The sequence below is a fragment of the Ambystoma mexicanum genome, chromosome 4p (genome assembly GCF_040938575.1).
Source record: "Ambystoma mexicanum isolate Mex_15411 chromosome 4p, UKY_AmexF1_1, whole genome shotgun sequence".
NCBI lineage: Eukaryota > Metazoa > Chordata > Amphibia > Caudata > Ambystomatidae > Ambystoma > Ambystoma mexicanum.
Window position 1 is genome coordinate 137,006,215 of NC_090927.1, and position 17,130 is coordinate 137,023,344.

General features: G+C 46.4%; 2 protein-coding genes across 3 annotated transcripts in view; one reads left to right on the forward strand and one right to left on the reverse strand.

Moving 5' to 3' along the window:
- The window catches only part of HADHA (hydroxyacyl-CoA dehydrogenase trifunctional multienzyme complex subunit alpha), a 541,230-nt gene that overhangs the window by 439,433 nt on the left and 84,667 nt on the right, over positions 1-17,130 (reverse strand). For both annotated transcript variants that reach the window (XM_069605578.1, XM_069605577.1), the window contains exons 6-7: positions 9,068-9,187; positions 144-246 (exon numbers count right to left, since the gene is read on the reverse strand). In XM_069605578.1, coding sequence (XP_069461679.1) covers positions 144-246; positions 9,068-9,187 — 223 coding nt within the window. The remainder of the gene's footprint in view (positions 1-143; positions 247-9,067; positions 9,188-17,130) is intronic.
- HADHB (hydroxyacyl-CoA dehydrogenase trifunctional multienzyme complex subunit beta) overlaps positions 1-17,130 on the forward strand; it is a 679,110-nt gene that overhangs the window by 198,291 nt on the left and 463,689 nt on the right. The gene's annotated exons all lie outside the window — the stretch shown is intronic.

Below are 17,130 nucleotides of genomic sequence, written 5' to 3' on the forward strand. Positions count from 1 at the left end.
CAACAGTATTCCAATTCCCAGGTGAGTAAATAACCTTAGATATACTTTTCAGAATGGCAGAATACATTAAACTTTATATACTAAACATACAGAACTACATTAAACAAAACTAATAGGGCAACTCTGGATTATAGTGATCTTACCAAGAGGATCAACCAACTGATCCACAAGGCCCATCTTCTTTGCTTTGTCAGCACGGATGTTTCTACCAGTCAGTATCATGTCAAAGGCATTTGGCAGGCCCACCTGAAAGAAAGGAAAAGAAAACATGAGAGGTGGGCAATGAAAAAAGCTAGTACAATTATGGTCCTCTGCCTCCATCCCTCTCCCGAATCACACGGAAAATTACACACAATATATGAATTTGTGGTTCTTTAAGAAACAGTGCAAACGAGCAGGAAATTAGTAAAGAGGTGGATCAACGCTCCAGACGAGAGAGGATAAAACATACTGTGCCTCACCGCGAGTTGGCCGTTATCCTGGCGCATATACTGCTGAGCGTTATTTGCGTTCATGCCATGATTTGTGGCAAACAAGGCCCCATCACGAGTCAGCAGGCACACGCCCCCGGTGTTAAGCTAATACCATTCAGCCAGAATAGTGGCTGGGAATCGGAAAACATTGCATTAGCACCGGGCAGCAAGCACTATTAGCGCCGCAGGAAATGCATTACTGCCGGAACGGGAAACAATGCAGCAGCCATTTTGGAAATCACAAAACACCTAAAATCGAAGCCCCTGGAAGCCATCCACTCCAAATAGCAAAAAATGTCCCAGGAGCGTGAGAGAGACAAGTCTGCCCTGAATAGGCTGCGCATGCCCAAGTTCTCGGACTCCGAACTTACTATCCTGGTGGAGGTGGGGATTTCCTAACAGGATGAACTATATGGTCCACAATAGAAGGCTCCACAACATCGTCAGAGCGGCATAACCTGATCTGGGCAGACCTCAGCAAAAAGGTCACTGCGACAGGGAGTGCCTTGTCCATAATAAATCCACTACAAGGGGAGACAAATGGGTCATGTGCCTACTTTTCAACCACCCTAGACCCAGTGGCTAAGAGGTTGCCAAATTGCCTAAAGGGGGTAGCAGCTGCTGACTTTTCTGTGAAACAAGCAGAAGAGCAAGTTACTGTAATGTGCACAGCTGTGGACTTTACATGTCAAAGATGTGAAATGCGTTGAGGCCACAATCCGTTAGAAACCATAGTATTGGGCCATTCTTTAACTGTTGTCATTCCCCATGCAATAGATATTCTCCTAAACAAAACAGGCTCACTAGGTATGAGTTGGCCCTGTTTGCACTCAACATTACTTTGCAAAGATGCAATACCCTGAACCCTGCCACCTTGTTGTGCCTCCCTTCCGATTACCTGCATATCTTCCATGATTTTATACTAATAACAGACGAGGAGACAAAGGGACGGGTTAATTTGACTGATGATCCGTTAGAAAAGCCGGATGACATTTTATAGGTTGATGGCTCTTGTATCAAACTACCCGATGGCTCGTCCAGCGCAGCATATGCCAGAACTACATTAAAAACAGTTGTGGAAACCTGTAAAATACTCAAGCACAAGTGGCTGAAATAATAGCGCTGACCAGAGCATGTGAGCTCAGCTTTGGACTTGCAGTGAACATTTACACTGATAGCTAGTATGCATTTGGGGTGGTCCATAATTTTAGGATGCACTTTTCTTACCATTTAACCAAAATCAACAAGGCGAATATTCACAAATTGCTCAATTCACTGGCCTTGCCAAACCATCTCGGCATCATCAAATGCAGCGCACATAAGTAAATAACTGGCCACATGGGTAAGGGCAATGCCTTTGCAGATGAAACGGCAAAAACTACTGCCTAAACCCCTTACTCTCTCACTTCTGTTTCACCCTTTTGAGAATACACTTGACATAATTGTCAGTATCCAAGCAGATGCTACCCATCAGCAATTAAAACAATGGGAGATTGATGCAGTTTGAGGATGGGTGTGTGGTGGACAGGAGAAACAAGGGGAGATGGATGTTGTGAAAACAAGTATGTGCCTATGATGATGATATTAGTACCCCATTGAGCGGCTCACAAAGGGGCAGATGGTATGATTAATTTATTAATTACACTTTGGAGCAATCCAAATATTCGCAAAGCAGCAATAGCATTTCGTAGAAATTGGATTATATGTGCCACACAATGTTGTAAAGGTAGAAGGATCATCAAAGGGTCATTTTGGTCTCCCAGATTTCCCATTCGAAGCACTAGAGATGGACTTTATAGAGTTGTCTCCCTGTCAGAAATGCAAATATGTTTTGGTAATCGTCTGTATCTTCAGAAAATGGGTAGAGGCATTTCCTTTGAAAGAGAACACTGCACCAAATACAGCAAAAACCCTTGTCAAAGAATATTTTCCAAGATATGGTCTGCCCAGCTCAATATGGAGCGATGGGGTTCATTTTGTGAATAAAACAATGGACCTGGTATGTCAGGCATTGGGCAGAAGGCAAATGTTTCATGCAATACATCACCCACAGGTGGCATGTTTAGTGTAATGCCACACTAAAAAACAAGCTAACCAAAATGTGTGCAATTAGCAAATGAAGCTGGGTGGCCGCCTTATTGGAGTGGGTTGTCGCCTCATAAGGGTAGTTATGGGCCGCCCAGCCATTGTGTCGGGCATGCCTCAACGAAAAGAAACTGATGTGCCCTATACTATGCTGATTGAATATAGTAAGGAGCTTACTAAAGCATTGTCCCTTAATCATAAACAGGTCAATGACTGCCTGCCCCAGCCCCTGGAGAAGCTGCAACACTATTTTGCCAGGAGTCTGGATTTTTACTAATACCTTTCAATGTACCTCTGGTCTGCAAACCAGGTGGAAAGCACTGGTGCAAGTGCTCCTGGCAAGACAAAGAGCAGTTAAGTGTGACGGACAAACACTAGATAAGTGCCAGCCAAGTGAAGAAAGCCCCTCTTCCCCTTCTGTCGTACAAGCAAACCAAGGACGGCTGTGCTGCTGCCCAACTGGTCTATTCTTCTGCAGAGATGTCCGCTGGGAAAAGGGACCTAGCATTGCATTCTCCAGCTACATTGTGCCCCAAAGATGTTGTAGGACCAACAGAGCTGCCACACTATAATCTGAGACCCAAGAAAACTTCAATGGAAAGCTCTCAGGACAGAGAGCAGCTACCCCAGTGGTCAACTACCTGGGGGTGAGGCATTTTGGACACTCCAAAAATATATTTGCTGCCTCTACGGATACACTGACCATGCCTTTCCATTGTTTTTCTCATGACTAAAGACAATTGTCCTACAAATATGAACTATTACGCAGTGACAGAAAATGGTATCACTCAAGATTGTGTTTTCCCGTTTCCATGTTTTTGGATCATGCTTGTACTACTTGGTGCTTTTGTTTTATGTGTCATGTATAGGCGCTTTCCAATAAAGCCTACACCTGTACCCTTTCCTAGTGTTACGATGGCAACTTAACCCCATGACCAGCATTATCATTGTGAATTGAGCCGAAATGTGTTTGTTACCCTTATGCATCATACACACAAGATGGCTGAATGCAGCAGTTGCCATATCAGCTTGCAGTTTACTGCCTTTGTAGAGGAAGTGCTCCAACTGCAAACAGTTACCACTCCCATTCTCTGCCCCATGTTATGCTTCACACGTGGCTATATTACGTATATAAACTATAACTACATTTAAAGGAAGAGCCCAAGGAATAGCCAATATCCACCATGCCTGCCGTTCTTCCTCCTCCTGTTTGTATGCGCAGTTACAACAGCAGGTGCTGCGTAAAGGAGCCTGTGAATTTGTCCTTCTCGCAAATTCTACTTCCGCTTTGTCAGATGTTCTTACTCCTTTTTCCAACCGGGCTGCCATAGGGGCTGCAACAGCACCAGCTCTAGTAACTATACAGTTATTGGTTAATAACCAACATTCATTTTCCATCCACTCCCTGCATCTCCAGGCCTCTGAAATAGGGGCCGTTTGCATTAGGAACAATGGATCCAATATCCTAGGATATAGCACTAACTGCAACCTGATCTTCACAATTCCGAGAAAAAACCGGTGTTCCCTTTTATGTTGTTGACTCCATGCATTTCATCTGTGGGCTTAACGCTTACACTTGACTACCTCCACAATGGAGTGGCCATTGCTATTTAGTATTTGTATTTCCACCCGTAACTATTAGACCACCTTGTTGTTGACAACCCTTCCAGGCATGGCAGAACCATTATACAGGACGATACTGGTGTACAAAAATATTTGACGATCTACTTGAGGCCATCATCTGCTGGTATGGCCATTGAACAAACTCTAGGGATATCAGTTGCCTTATCAGATAGTTAGAAGCAACCGTTGGACACTACTGAAATATTGAGTAATATCACTGTAGAATTACAGGCGGTACAGCCTGTGTCCCGGCAAAGTAGGTTGCTTTTAGATATGATACTTGCAGATTGCTGTGTCTATGTGTCCGACACCTCCACTTTTGTTCGCGAAGCAATAAAGAAGCTTCATGGTATTGCTGAACAAGCCCATGTGGCCACTGGCACATGGGATCTTACTGGCTCCTTTTTTTTTTCGTCCATCAGCTCTTTGGCTGTAAAATTGGTGCTTTCCTAATGATTGTCCTCTTATTGTTCTTAGGGGCCTGTTTTCTTCTACATGGTCTACCTTTTTGCTGCAAGGTACTTGCCCGGTTGCATCTGTATCGCTTAGTAATGCATTGATAATGCAAGATGTAGCAATATGAGAAATAATGGCTATTGACATTAGTACAGAGTCTGCTTTCTCTTCCCATCCTAGATATTAGAACTTGCGCTTATAAGATACCACATATTGTAAAACTGATGTTTTAAAAGGTGCTGGGTAAAGATTTGGTGTAGTACCCTTTGGGTGCACTACAACAGCCTCAGCCTCCTGGCAATTGGAACCCAAGTCTGAACTACACAGGTTGGTAGTGTGGCCTTGCAGCCAGGCTCATCTCACAAGGGGTCAATGTGAGCAGTAGTGGAGTTAGAGATTCACAGTGACAAGTGTTCAAACAAACTGATACTCAAGGTTTCTTGATAAAACAATTATTTACCAGTCATTTAAACAAGCCTTCTTCAGTAGAAGCCATATAAAAGCAACACTCAAATACACTTCAGAAATACACTCTCAGGTTTCTAAGAATTAGTAAAGACCCATTGGGGATGGCACGCAGACCATTCCTACACCCTCAGGTGACTTAAATAACTAGGGCACTGTACATTAATATATTATTGTACATTCAGAGTAGGCTTGGAAAGTGTCAAAGAAAAGGGTTATTAGAACAAACAAGAGATCACAAATATTCTTTAAGCAGGGCCCTCCAATGCAGAGCAAGTAACCCCTTCCTGGAAGGATAGGTGTAACACAATAACAGCGGAGAGAAGAGTCATTCTGGGGCTTAGGCTGAACCAATGTCAATGGGCAAAGGTCTACGTGGACTGAAGAAGTTCTTGACGGTGAGTAAAAGTCCTTTGCAAAATGTTTTTAGAAGTCTTTGGTGAAAAAGAAGAATCCAATGTAAGTAGAAGAGCAAGCAAATCTACAGTGAGAGGTAAGTTCTCAGACTTTACAGTACCTTTAGGTTTGAAGAAAAGATGCAGCTGATGACCTCTGTTCCTGTGCAGCTCTGCAGATCCTGTTATTCCTGGGCCTCAGTCGTGGGGACAAGAGGGAGGAATTCTGGCGATTCCTGCACCACAACGGGACAGTCACTGATCACAACCGGCAATCTTGCAAACAAGTGGCACTTCAGTGTTTCAGCTTCTTGCGACTATCGCAAACAGCAACACCGCGGTTCCTGGCTGTCGAGATGGACTTTCGTTACTTCTGGGGTCCTGCACTCTGTTGAGGGGGGCTCAGGCTCAGTCAGTCCTGCTTCCTGGGAATCAGGAGGATCTTCCTGGAACTCTTGGCCAACTTGAAAGCAACGGCCGAAACTGGTGTTCCTCTCCCTGGTTATATAGATCCTGCAGCGACTGCAAAGGAAATTCAACCAGCCCCGAGAAGGATGCCTAGGTGGCTTACTTTGAGTTGATTGGTCCCACCAACTCAAGGGGAGAAGTTGTCTTTGCAGGGCTTCTCTGTCAATACGAATTTGGAGCTTCAGAACAGCAGCAGTGCTTCACCGGGCAAATCAATGGTCCAGGAGTTGCAGCAGGCGTCCTCTTCAAGCTGTTCTTCGGATTCCTTCAGCCAGTGGTCGACTACCTTCCAAGTAAAAATGCTCGCCTTTTATGCAGCTTGCTCCCATTCATTCCAGCCTAGCAGTCAGTCACCCAGCAGGGTGGCAGTCCTTCCCGGACAGCAAGCCAATCACCTAGGAGTACATTCCTGTCTCCTAGGAGACAAAGCACAGGGAGTTTTGGGCACCTCCCTCACTTCCTGCCCTCATCAGACACTCTGGAGCCAGAGGCGGGTTTCAATCAAGGTCTTGGCCGTCCTCTACATGCATTTGTCTCATCTGAACAAGGATGCTCTGCCCCTAGGCACAACAGAGACACTGTGGGTCCGTCATGGACAACTTAGCTCCACAGTCGCAGCATTTTTTAAAACCGGACTGAGGAGTAGATGGAGCCAATTAGGAAGCCATCTTGTTGTCACAGAAATTTCACATGAAAACCGAAGAAATTCAGTGAAATTCGATTAACACGGAACAGAGCTTTAAGTTAACCGAAGCTGTGAAGAGCAGAAAAACGGAACAGGACAACGGATGCTGCGGGCACTACTTCTACCTATGATTACGTCGAGACGGAAACCTTAGAGGGTCATCAACGCGACAGTCGACGCGCAGCGCCCACTACTGGAGAAAGAAAATTCAGAGGCAGCAAGCTGGATATTGGGAAATATCAAAGATGAGGACTACGTGGGAGGACACAATCTATTCAAAAGATTACATCACTGTTTGTGTAGTTGAAGAAGAAAACTTCATCTCAGCCACCACGTCACTACCCACTCCCGAGGCAGGTAGGCAGAGAGATCACACGTGCCAACACAGTCTGTAGCAGAGTGTCCTCCCGCTCAGCGAGACTTCGTCACCCGGGGTTTCACTTCTAATTCTTCTACCTGGATACCCCCTCTTTTGGGGGAACGGATCCCTCCCCACCATAGGTTGCCAACCGTCCCCAGCCGATGGACAGAAAGTAAGCATGGGGGCACAGAGTGGAAAATTCTAGTTAATAGTGGAGCTCTCCTCCTGCGTGCTCGTTCCCACCACCCCTCATCATTGCACCTGCACAACTCAGACTCCCTTCTTGGCACGTCCTTGATTGAACAATTCACAAACTATCATCCATAACGAGCTCATCCGCTTCCAAATATACACATTGCAACCATGGCAGAACACATGTCTGCTAATTGAGCTCACAGAAACAGACTCATTGAGGTTATGGAAATTAATGTCCAAAACGGCCATGCACCGTCATCATGTTTTTCAGCACATTTTTTTTGCACACGCATTACACTCCACACCGTCTTCCTCCCATGCTGCCAACTGCCCACACTGCCCCGCAAGCTCGCTGCTACACTTCTCTGCTTCCGTCACTGTTGCTTTCCGAAGCAAGGTCCACGCTCAAATGCCCCAATTATAATAACTAAAAATATAGCAAAAATTGTAAATATGTAACTGCCGTAAACAGCTTATTTGTGGTACATTTAAAAGTAACCAAAAATCCCTTGAGTTAGTCTAGGGGGATACAAAAGTATCCCCATTCAACTGGATTGAAAGATACTTTGTGCAATATGAAAAAGTTCCACAGATAGTCAAAAGACAAAAGGGAAACTTTCCCAGTGCTGACAGTCTGAAGAACTAGTCCGCTTTCACAAAACAAACGAGCAAAAGGCCAGTGAGTGAAGCTGTCGGCTTAGCTTAACTGCAAAAAGTCAAGACAATGTGTAAAACAAAAACTTTGGGGGTGGGGAGGTCCATAGAATATGGAGGGAAACTTGCCTAAAAGACATCTTTTCTAACAGTCCGGACAGAAGTCTAAACAAAGCAAAAAGAAGGGAAGTCTATGGGAGATAAGCCAGCAGAAAAGCAATCTTTCCTAATACTGAACAAGACTTATTTATAATCTAGGGTTCGTTTTACTATTCCTCCTGCCTTCCACCAGCTAGTGTCTTTACATTTAGTATTAAATTGGGTGGCAAATGAGCATTGCCGTTTCGTTTGACTAGGTCTTATTCTTAACCTCTAGAATGTTACCATAAATTAAAATTAGCTATAAAATTTCTTTAGTATACTGGTGTGTCGTATTCTCCGAGGTTAAATATTGGGAATAATTGTACTTCGCGACCAGCCTTCCTTCCTTGCATTAGGCACAACTGATCTGCCACAGCTACTAATGTAGAGGTTTGAATGACCTTTTGGTTGGAACCCTGTTTTGCCACCAAGTTAGATTTTCTCACATCCCTCACAGATGGCTGTGGGAAAATCTACCCAACTGGGACTCCAGCTTGAGAGGGAAGGATGACTGTCAAAAGGCAAGATGGTCAAAGGATCAGTCTTGGGAACACACTTGACAGCTGTCTGCAGTATAAGGTAGTCAAAATGGCATTATTGTGGTAAAAATGATGGTACATGGTAGTGCACCAGAATAAGTTAAAACACATGGTTCACACTGCCACCAGCCTGTGTTAGGTACAGGTGTAAAAAACGTTGCCAGACAAAAAAGATACAAGGGATACAAAGATCCCCTGCAACTCTCCACTTAAGGTGCTGTATTTTACCAAACAATAACACAAAAACAAATGCGAAAAAAATATGTCCCTTCAATGGCAGCTGAGAGTGACCTTTGCCCCCACAATAAGTAAGTTTGGCACATCAGTGAAGCTAAAAAGTCTTTAGTTGCCTCAAAAGCCAGCCAAGAATAAAATTGACATACTGGGGGACCCATTGAAATTAATGGAGGGAAATATGCACACAAAAAACCTCAAACAGCCTCCATATTAAGTGATTCATTTTTTACGCAGTCTTGAATGGAATGATACTTTCAATACCAACAATACCTGCTCAGACAGAAACTTACCATCTTTGGCAGTCTTTGAGTGCCTCCAGCTCCAGGTAACAGTCCCAGCATGACCTCTGGTGTCCCCAAAACAGTTTTACGGTCTTTTGTTGCCACTCTATATTGGCAGGCAATCGCAACCTGGAAAAAAGACAAAACATCAGGCCCATACGTGCTACATTATGAGAAAGCAAAAACTAGGTCATGCCCCTCTCCCCTCCCCCCCCCACATCAATTACATTTTTGCAAGCACTTTGTTATGTTAAGTTGACTTATATCATGCACCATTACCATAGGCATAGTCTTCAGGCACTTGCGTGGTTCTATAAGAAAAAGGGTGGGTGTGGCTTAGTGAGAGAAAAAGGGATAGGATAGAAATTGTGGCCTTCTGTTTATGCATGAGGAACTGGTGCCCAGTGCAAGTTGGTTTTCTAAGTGAGTTTGATAGCGTGCGCTGGCTTGTTGTATCCAGAGGGGCAAGGTCCAGTGACAGGGATTGTTTGTGGTTTACGAGCGTTTGTGTTGGATGTGTGTTTTGCATGTGATTTGGCTAGCCCATAGGGCATGTGTGGTACCTGGGAGGTATGCAGGAGAGGATCAGGAGTAGGGGTGGCTAGTATATTTTGACAACCCTCAATGCTTTCAAAGTGTAATACCTGGTCTAGTTTCACAATAGAGTTGTCATACAATGTCTAACCTTCACAATTCTTCAAAGTGCAACACACTGGTTAATCCTTGCATTTCTCAAGTGCAATATATGGGCTAATTTCACAACTCATCCAAGTGCTATATATTGGTTAGCCTCGCAATTTGTCTGGGTGCAACACACTGGCCACCCTCAAAATCATTCAAGTGCAATACAAGGTCCACCCTTGCACTTCGAGTAAGTGCAGTGTATTTAACATCCCCCTAAATCTATTTGTGCAACGCATAGGCTAGCTTCACCATCTTCTAAGTGCAATACATGACTACCTTGTAAACTACTTCAGAGTACAAAAGGGGAGGCTAGCCGCTATTTCTCGCAAACCATCCAAGAGCAACACATAGGCTGTCCCACATATTCTTCCAGATGCAATACACAGGCTGATTTTCAAAATTCATCCAAGTGCAATACAAGGCAAAACGGAGTACAGTGCATGCCAGCGTAATTTTAAGAGTAAGTGATCGTAATGTAGGAGTGGCAGGATTTTACTAGAGCACAGTAATGGCTATACTTCCCGCCAATACCACCTTACCTGGGTGTAACTGAGTTTGTCCCACCAGGTATCCACGGGCAAACAGGTGATGGGACCTGCCCTTTGCCTCTGGTCCTTAGCCGGCTGCCTGGCAAGGCTGCCCTGGGGCACACCAAGAGTAATCTGGAGATGAAGGGCACTACCAGGGATGGGGTGGGCAGGAGCAGGCCTCCAGATAAGGTGCGTACCAGACCTTTTTACGCATGAGAAAGGAATAGTTTCTTACCTGTAACTCCATTTCTCCAGCATTGGTATCTTTCATGGATTCACATGCTTAGAATATTCCCCGTCGTCAGACTGGGACCCCTCGGTACACATATATAGCCTTTTCCTATAGGAAAACTTCCGACACTTGTGTCCTATCTACGTCCTTTTAGGACCCGCCTACGCATGCTCCGTAGGCCGTCCCAGTATAAGAGGCCCGCCCCCGCGGCTCCCCTTCAGATTTCGGCCCCTCCAAAGTAGGAAGGGTTAAACTTATCAAATACATTGCATTCCGGGGAGGCTGGCGGGCGCATGTGAATCCATGAAAGATACCAATGCTGGAGAAATGGAGTTACAGGCAAGAAACTATTCCCTTCTCCAGCATTGGATCTTTCATGGATTCACATGCTTAGAATAGATTGTATAGCAGTAACACCTGAAACGGCGGTGAGAATGTAATGTAATATACACTCACCATAATACACAATGCATATGTACAGCAGGAATAAGTTAACTCATATAACCTTACCCACATAAAGTATACTGTCATAAAAAGGTAGAAAACAGATTCTCCACAGCGTGGAGCTTACCTTACTGAAACAGATGGCGCAGGACAGCTCTTCCCATCTGCACCTCGTCCGCATGCTGCCTGGCAAGGCAGTAGTGGCAGGTAAACGTGTGAGGCACTGACCATGCCGCAGCCTGGCATATGTCCGTCAGCGGAATTCCTGCCCATAATGCTGCTGAGGACGTTGATCTTGTAGAATGGGCTCTAGGATGTCCTTGCAGTGGCCTTCCGGCCTTGGAGTGATAAAACGCAATCGTCGATGAGACCCATCGAGCCAATCCCCGTTTAGAGATTGTTTTTCCTCTCGTCGACGGACCATATGCGATGAACAGTTGTCGAGTAGACCTGAGTTCCTGTGTACGATGTAGGTAAAATTTCAGAGCCCTCTTAACGTCCAAGGTATGAAGAGCTTTTTCTGCTGTCGATGATGGGGTCGCGAAGAAAGTAGGGAGAACAATGGACGAGTGTTTGTGATACACTGTCGGAACTTTTGGGACGAACGTCGGATTAGTTGCCAGGACCACTTTGTCCTTAAAGAATCTTAAGTATGGCGGGTCTACGACCAGCGCTTGCAGTTCCGAGATTGTCCTAGCTGATGTGATAGCAATCAAGAATGCCAACTTCCACAATATGAATTTCATGTCGGACGTGGCCAGAGGCTCAAAAGGCGGTTTCATTAAGCCTGCCAACACTGTGTTGAGACTCCAAGTTGGAGGGAAACGTTTTACCGGGGGAAAAGTTCGAAATAAACCCCTCATGAAGTGTTTCACAAGTCTGTCGCTAAATAGAGGAGACGACGGTCTCTTCCTCGTGAACCTTGAGATGGCCGCCAGGTGCACCTTTATCGATGTGAAGGATAAACCCCTCTCCGCCAAGAGAAGCAGGTAAGGTAGAACTTGTTCCGGCGTCACCAACAACGGTTGTAGGCCTTGTTGTCCTCGACACCATTCACAGAACCTCCGCCACTTATAGGTGTAAGATTTGTTTGTAGAAGGGGCTCGAGCCGCCTGCAGAATTTTTTGACAATCCTCCGAAACATCTAAAGCACCGAACTCCGAAAAGTCAGGAGCCAGGCTGTAACGTTGAGACTGTCCGGGTCGTGATGCCACACCGTGCCTTTGTCCCAGGATAGTGGGGTTCGGGACTCTCGGAAACGCTATAGGATGTTCCAGCAACAGGTGAAGCAGGTCGGAGAACCACGGTTGCCACGGCCAGTATGGTGCCACTAGAATTACCCGGCAACTGTATCTGCGTATCCACTGTATTGTCCTCCGTATGAGGGGGAACGGGGGAAAAGCATAAAGGAACATGTCCGTCCATGGGAAGGAGAATGCCTCCCCCATGGAACCCTCCTGAGGCCATCTGCTTGCGAATTGCTCGCATTTCTTGTTGTCTTTGGTCGCGAAGGCGTCCAGAGGGGGATGACCCCATTTCTCGAACACTTTCATCAGTTGAACTGTGTCCATTTCCCATTCGTGTTTCTGGGCCAAGCTTCTGCTGAGGGAGTCTGCTTGCGAGTTCCTCACTCCCGGGAGGTGGTGAGCCATGATGGAAATTTCGTGCTTTAATGCCCAATGTCATGTTTTCTGGGCCTCTATGGAAAGAGTTCTTGATCGCGTCCCTCCTTGTTTCCTCAATTAAAACATGGCCGTTGTATTGTCGGTCAGTATTCGTACTCGCGATCTCTTGATGTGTGGTAGGAATGCCTTCAAGGCCCATCGTACTGCTCTGAGCTCCAACACGTTTATGTGTAGGAGTGACTTTGTTGGAGACCAGCGACCTTGCGTTTGGAGAGCACCCATGTGAGCTCCCCATCCGGTTAGGGACGCATCCGTGACTATGGTTCGCTGAAACTCCGGTTCCTGTAGGGGTACACCGTTGTTCAGATTGTGGAAACTCTGCCACCACTGAAGGGTCCGAAGCAGCTTGTCGTCGTCGATGGTTATCTTGTCCGACCACGATCCTTGGGCCTGCGTCCATCGGTCCACGAGGAATTCCTGGACTGGCCTCATGAATAGGCGACAGTTTGCCACCAGATGGATGCAGGATGCCATGGCCCCTAGGACCGAAACGTATTTTCTCACTGAGAGCCTGGTGGTTTGACGTAGTCGGCTCGCCAGCTGATTGAGTTTTGAGGTTCTGTCGAGAGAAGGCTTCACTAGCCCTAACTGGGTCTCTGTGCCCCCAGGAACACCAGCGCTCGATTGCCACAGAGAGGATTTTTCGAAGTTTATGGCAAATCCCAGCTGTTGTAGAAGCTGCATGGTGGCTTGTAAACTTGTGTTGGTCGACGCTGGGGAGGATCCCCTTACCAGCCAGTCGTCGAGGTATGGTTATACATGGTGGCCTTGCTTCCTTAGCCAGGCCGCTAGAGGAGCCAGGCATTTCGTGAACGTTCTGGGGGAGGTCTTGAGCCCAAAGGGAAGAACCGTGAACTGGTAGTGAGTCCGCCCTATTACAAATCTTAGGAATTTCCTGTGTTTGACACATTGGAATATGGAAGTACGCGTCCTGTAAATCCAGGGACGCTAGAAAATCCCCTTCTTGAACGGCGCGGATCACTTCCTGCAGAGTGAGCATTTTGAATTTTAGGCTCTTTAAAGACTTGTTGAAATTGCGTAAGTCTAAAATGGGACGCCATTTGCCGTTCAGCGTTTTTACGACGAAGTATCTTGAGTAGACTCCTTGACCTCTCTGTGATGTTGGAACTAATTCTATCACGCCCTTTGCGAAAATGAGTGTTACCTCTTGTTGCAGTATGTTCAGATGGGAATGAGCGGTGAACGCAGGTGGAATGTGCGGAGGGCTGTGCTTGAATTGTAGAGAATGTCCGTTTCTTATAGTGTCCAGCACCCATTGATCCGTCGTTATTCGTTCCCATTCGTCGACATATGCTGACACTCTTCCCCCCAGAACGGTGTGTTGTATGTCACTGCTGATCTTTATTTTGCTTGTCTCTCGACGACAACGGATATGATGGTCTTTTCCTGGACGTCTGGAAGTTACGGCGTCGGTTTGCCGTTGGGAAGCACGCCTGTATCCCTGGGAGGGGAAGCCGACCTGCCAAAGGATCTGTCTCCAGACGCAGAGAATCTGGAATTACCTGAAGCCCCTCTAAAGGGACGAAAAGACTTGTAGCTTCGGCCACTCTGGAGGGCACCCAATGAACGTGCCGTGTCCGAGTCCCCTTTCATTCCCTTCAGGGCTTCGTCCACCTTCCCACCGAATAGAAGGTCTCCCTCAAAAGGCATATCTAATACCTTGTATTGTACCTCTGGCCTGAAGTAGGTACACTTAAGCCATGACTGTCGTCGAAATACGACCCCATTATTGACTTGCTTGAAGCCCGACTCAGCGAGGTCCACCACAATGTTTATTGCATGATTTGAGGCTTCCTCACCCTCGGACAAGTAACATTGCTGCATTCCTATGCTCTTCCGGAAGATGATCAAGCAACGGAGCTAGCCTGTGCCACATCTCTCTGTCGTATCTGGCTACAATAGCCAGAGAGTTTGCGGCCTTTACTGTGGTTGCTCCCACGGATAGCACTTTTTTGCCAAAGGCATCCTGGCGTCTCGCTTCATTTTCAGAAGGAGTCCTGCACTTGTGCTGGGCCTTCGCCTTCCTCGCCGCTGCCGCCGACACCACCGAGTCTGGCGTTGGTTGGGAGGATAAACACTTGGGGGTAGACTCTGGAGCCTTAAAGTTTTTCTCGAGGCGTCCTTTCACTGCCGGCTCTGAAAAAGGGTGACGCATTGTCTGCAACCCCTCCTTCCACACGTGGTCTAGTATTGGTATTGAGAACACAGACCTCCTTCTCTTACCCATGTGGTCGAACAAAAAACTTTTTCTGTTCTTCCTGGGACAAACCAAATTCTTTACACGCCTTCTCCATCATAGAATGGAATGATGCAATGTCGTCCGGAGGGGACAGGTGAGCTGGGCTTCTAGGGGTTTCCAACTCCACCTCTGACTCCCAGGTTGGATCCCTGGAGGGGGATGATGAGATATCCGACATGGCTCCCCTGTCAGACTCTGAATCTGGCAGCTCACCTTCCTCTTGTGCCAGTGCTGAGATTGGCGTGCGTCGGTGGACGGGACGGGCCCGGCTCGTCGACGGGTGACTGTGGCAGGTTTGCCTGAGGTAGTCTCTGGTCCAACGACTGTAGCAAGGACTGAAGCGTGGACAGAATTTCCAATGACAAAACAGATTGAGGATTGAGAAGAGGGGCAGATACCGGTACACCGGATCCCCTCGTCGACGACTTGTCAGCCACTCGTAGCCCTAGGTCTGCTGGGCCAGCTATTCTCTCGCCCTCCCCCGAGGACAGCGACACAGCCTGTTCTTGCAGTAAAGTATCCGGGGGGATCGGATCAAAAGACTTCAGGCCTCCAGGCCTCCTGTAGAACCCCCGTCGACGAGGCCATTGTCGCCGCCGTTGTTGGTGGTGGTGGTGGATGCCACCTGCGTTAGTGACAGGGTGGAGGCCGATGGCTGGACTGCCGTCGACGACGGTGACTTAGCAGGTGGTTTAGGCGGTCCCGCCTTTTCCACACTTGGCCTGCTTTTACTCGACTCATGGTCGATCTATGGTGATCGCCCGAGGATGATTTCGGCCTTTCCTTTTCATGCTTTTTTGATGAAGATGATTTTTTTGACGAAGAGTCTCTAGCTGAGTGACTCCCAGATGACTTTTTTTCCGTCGGTCGAGATTTCTTCGCCGGTGGTTACGACGAGGTAGCGCAGCGTGATGTTTTCGCCGATTGTGTGGATCCTACCTCCGAAGGGGGGTATGCCCCCGCTCCATCATTCAGCCATGCCACCAGCCGTCGACTCCGGTCTTTGAGGGTTTTTTGAGAAAACCCTTTGCATATGTCGCAGTTATCAGCCGAATGATGAGGGTGGAGGCAATATATACAATCCATATGTCCGTCCCCCTCGTAAACTTTTTTCAAGCCGCACGTCGCGCATGGACGGAACAGCGCTTTTCCTGACATGGAGGACATTTTCTCTAACTCCAAATCCAGGTATACAACCTTGTACAAAATAGTAAGACAACGCGAGGAGATCCCACTACTTTGGAGACGGTTGAAATCTGAAGGGGAGCCGCGGGGGCGGGCCTCTTATACTGGGACGGCCTACGGAGCATGCGTAGGCGGGTCCTAAAAGGACGTAGATAGGACACAAAAGTGTCGGAAGTTTTCCTATAGGAAAAGGCTATATATGTGTACCGAGGGGTCCCAGTCTGACGACGGGGAATATTCTAAGCATGTGAATCCATGAAAGATCCAATGCTGGAGAATCTTGTAAATATGACAGCTTTATTATTTTCCGGTGTACATTTACACGCAGGTTTAGAGAGAGCAGTGCAAAGGTCAGGTTACTTGACAGAAACCAGAAGTTTCTTTTGATTTTTGATCTACATGGATGTAATTGCAAGCCATGGATAAATGTCTCTGAAATAGAATGCATTTCACTGAAGGATTAAAAAAAAAAAAAGAAACTGCACGCTGGGATAAAAAGGAATGGTTTCTTTCCATTCAGCTTCTGCTGTGTTGATGTTCATGGAGCAAACAGAAGCACTGTGCATATTTATTTTCCTAGGATTTTAGGATTGTATAATTAATAAGATAGAAAATTGAGTTGCAACTGAGAATTGATATTTTGTAACAAATTATGCTTTTTTCCCCCCAGTGAAAGCAAACCAGTATGGCACAACTGTATTTTTCAGAGTTCCTGTGCTGCGTGCATAATCATGCGGAGGCACATCATTTTTCCATTTATAATTTAATTTACACTATATAATTCTAAAAACAATGTGTAAACTGATTACTATACAGTCTATTTTACATCCATTCAACCTTACATTACTATAAATGGCCAGTGGCAGCAGAGTCTTTGCTCAAGGGGGATTGATTGTCATTACACAAATCACACGTGTTCTAGCCTCTCTCATCTTCAAAACTACAATTAAAACATCTAAAACCTGACTCTCCAGGAAGTTTAAGTGCTGTTAAAAAAAACAAAGGAAAGTTACATTGGTCATTGAAATAGAAACTCAGCAAAACTTGTCCCT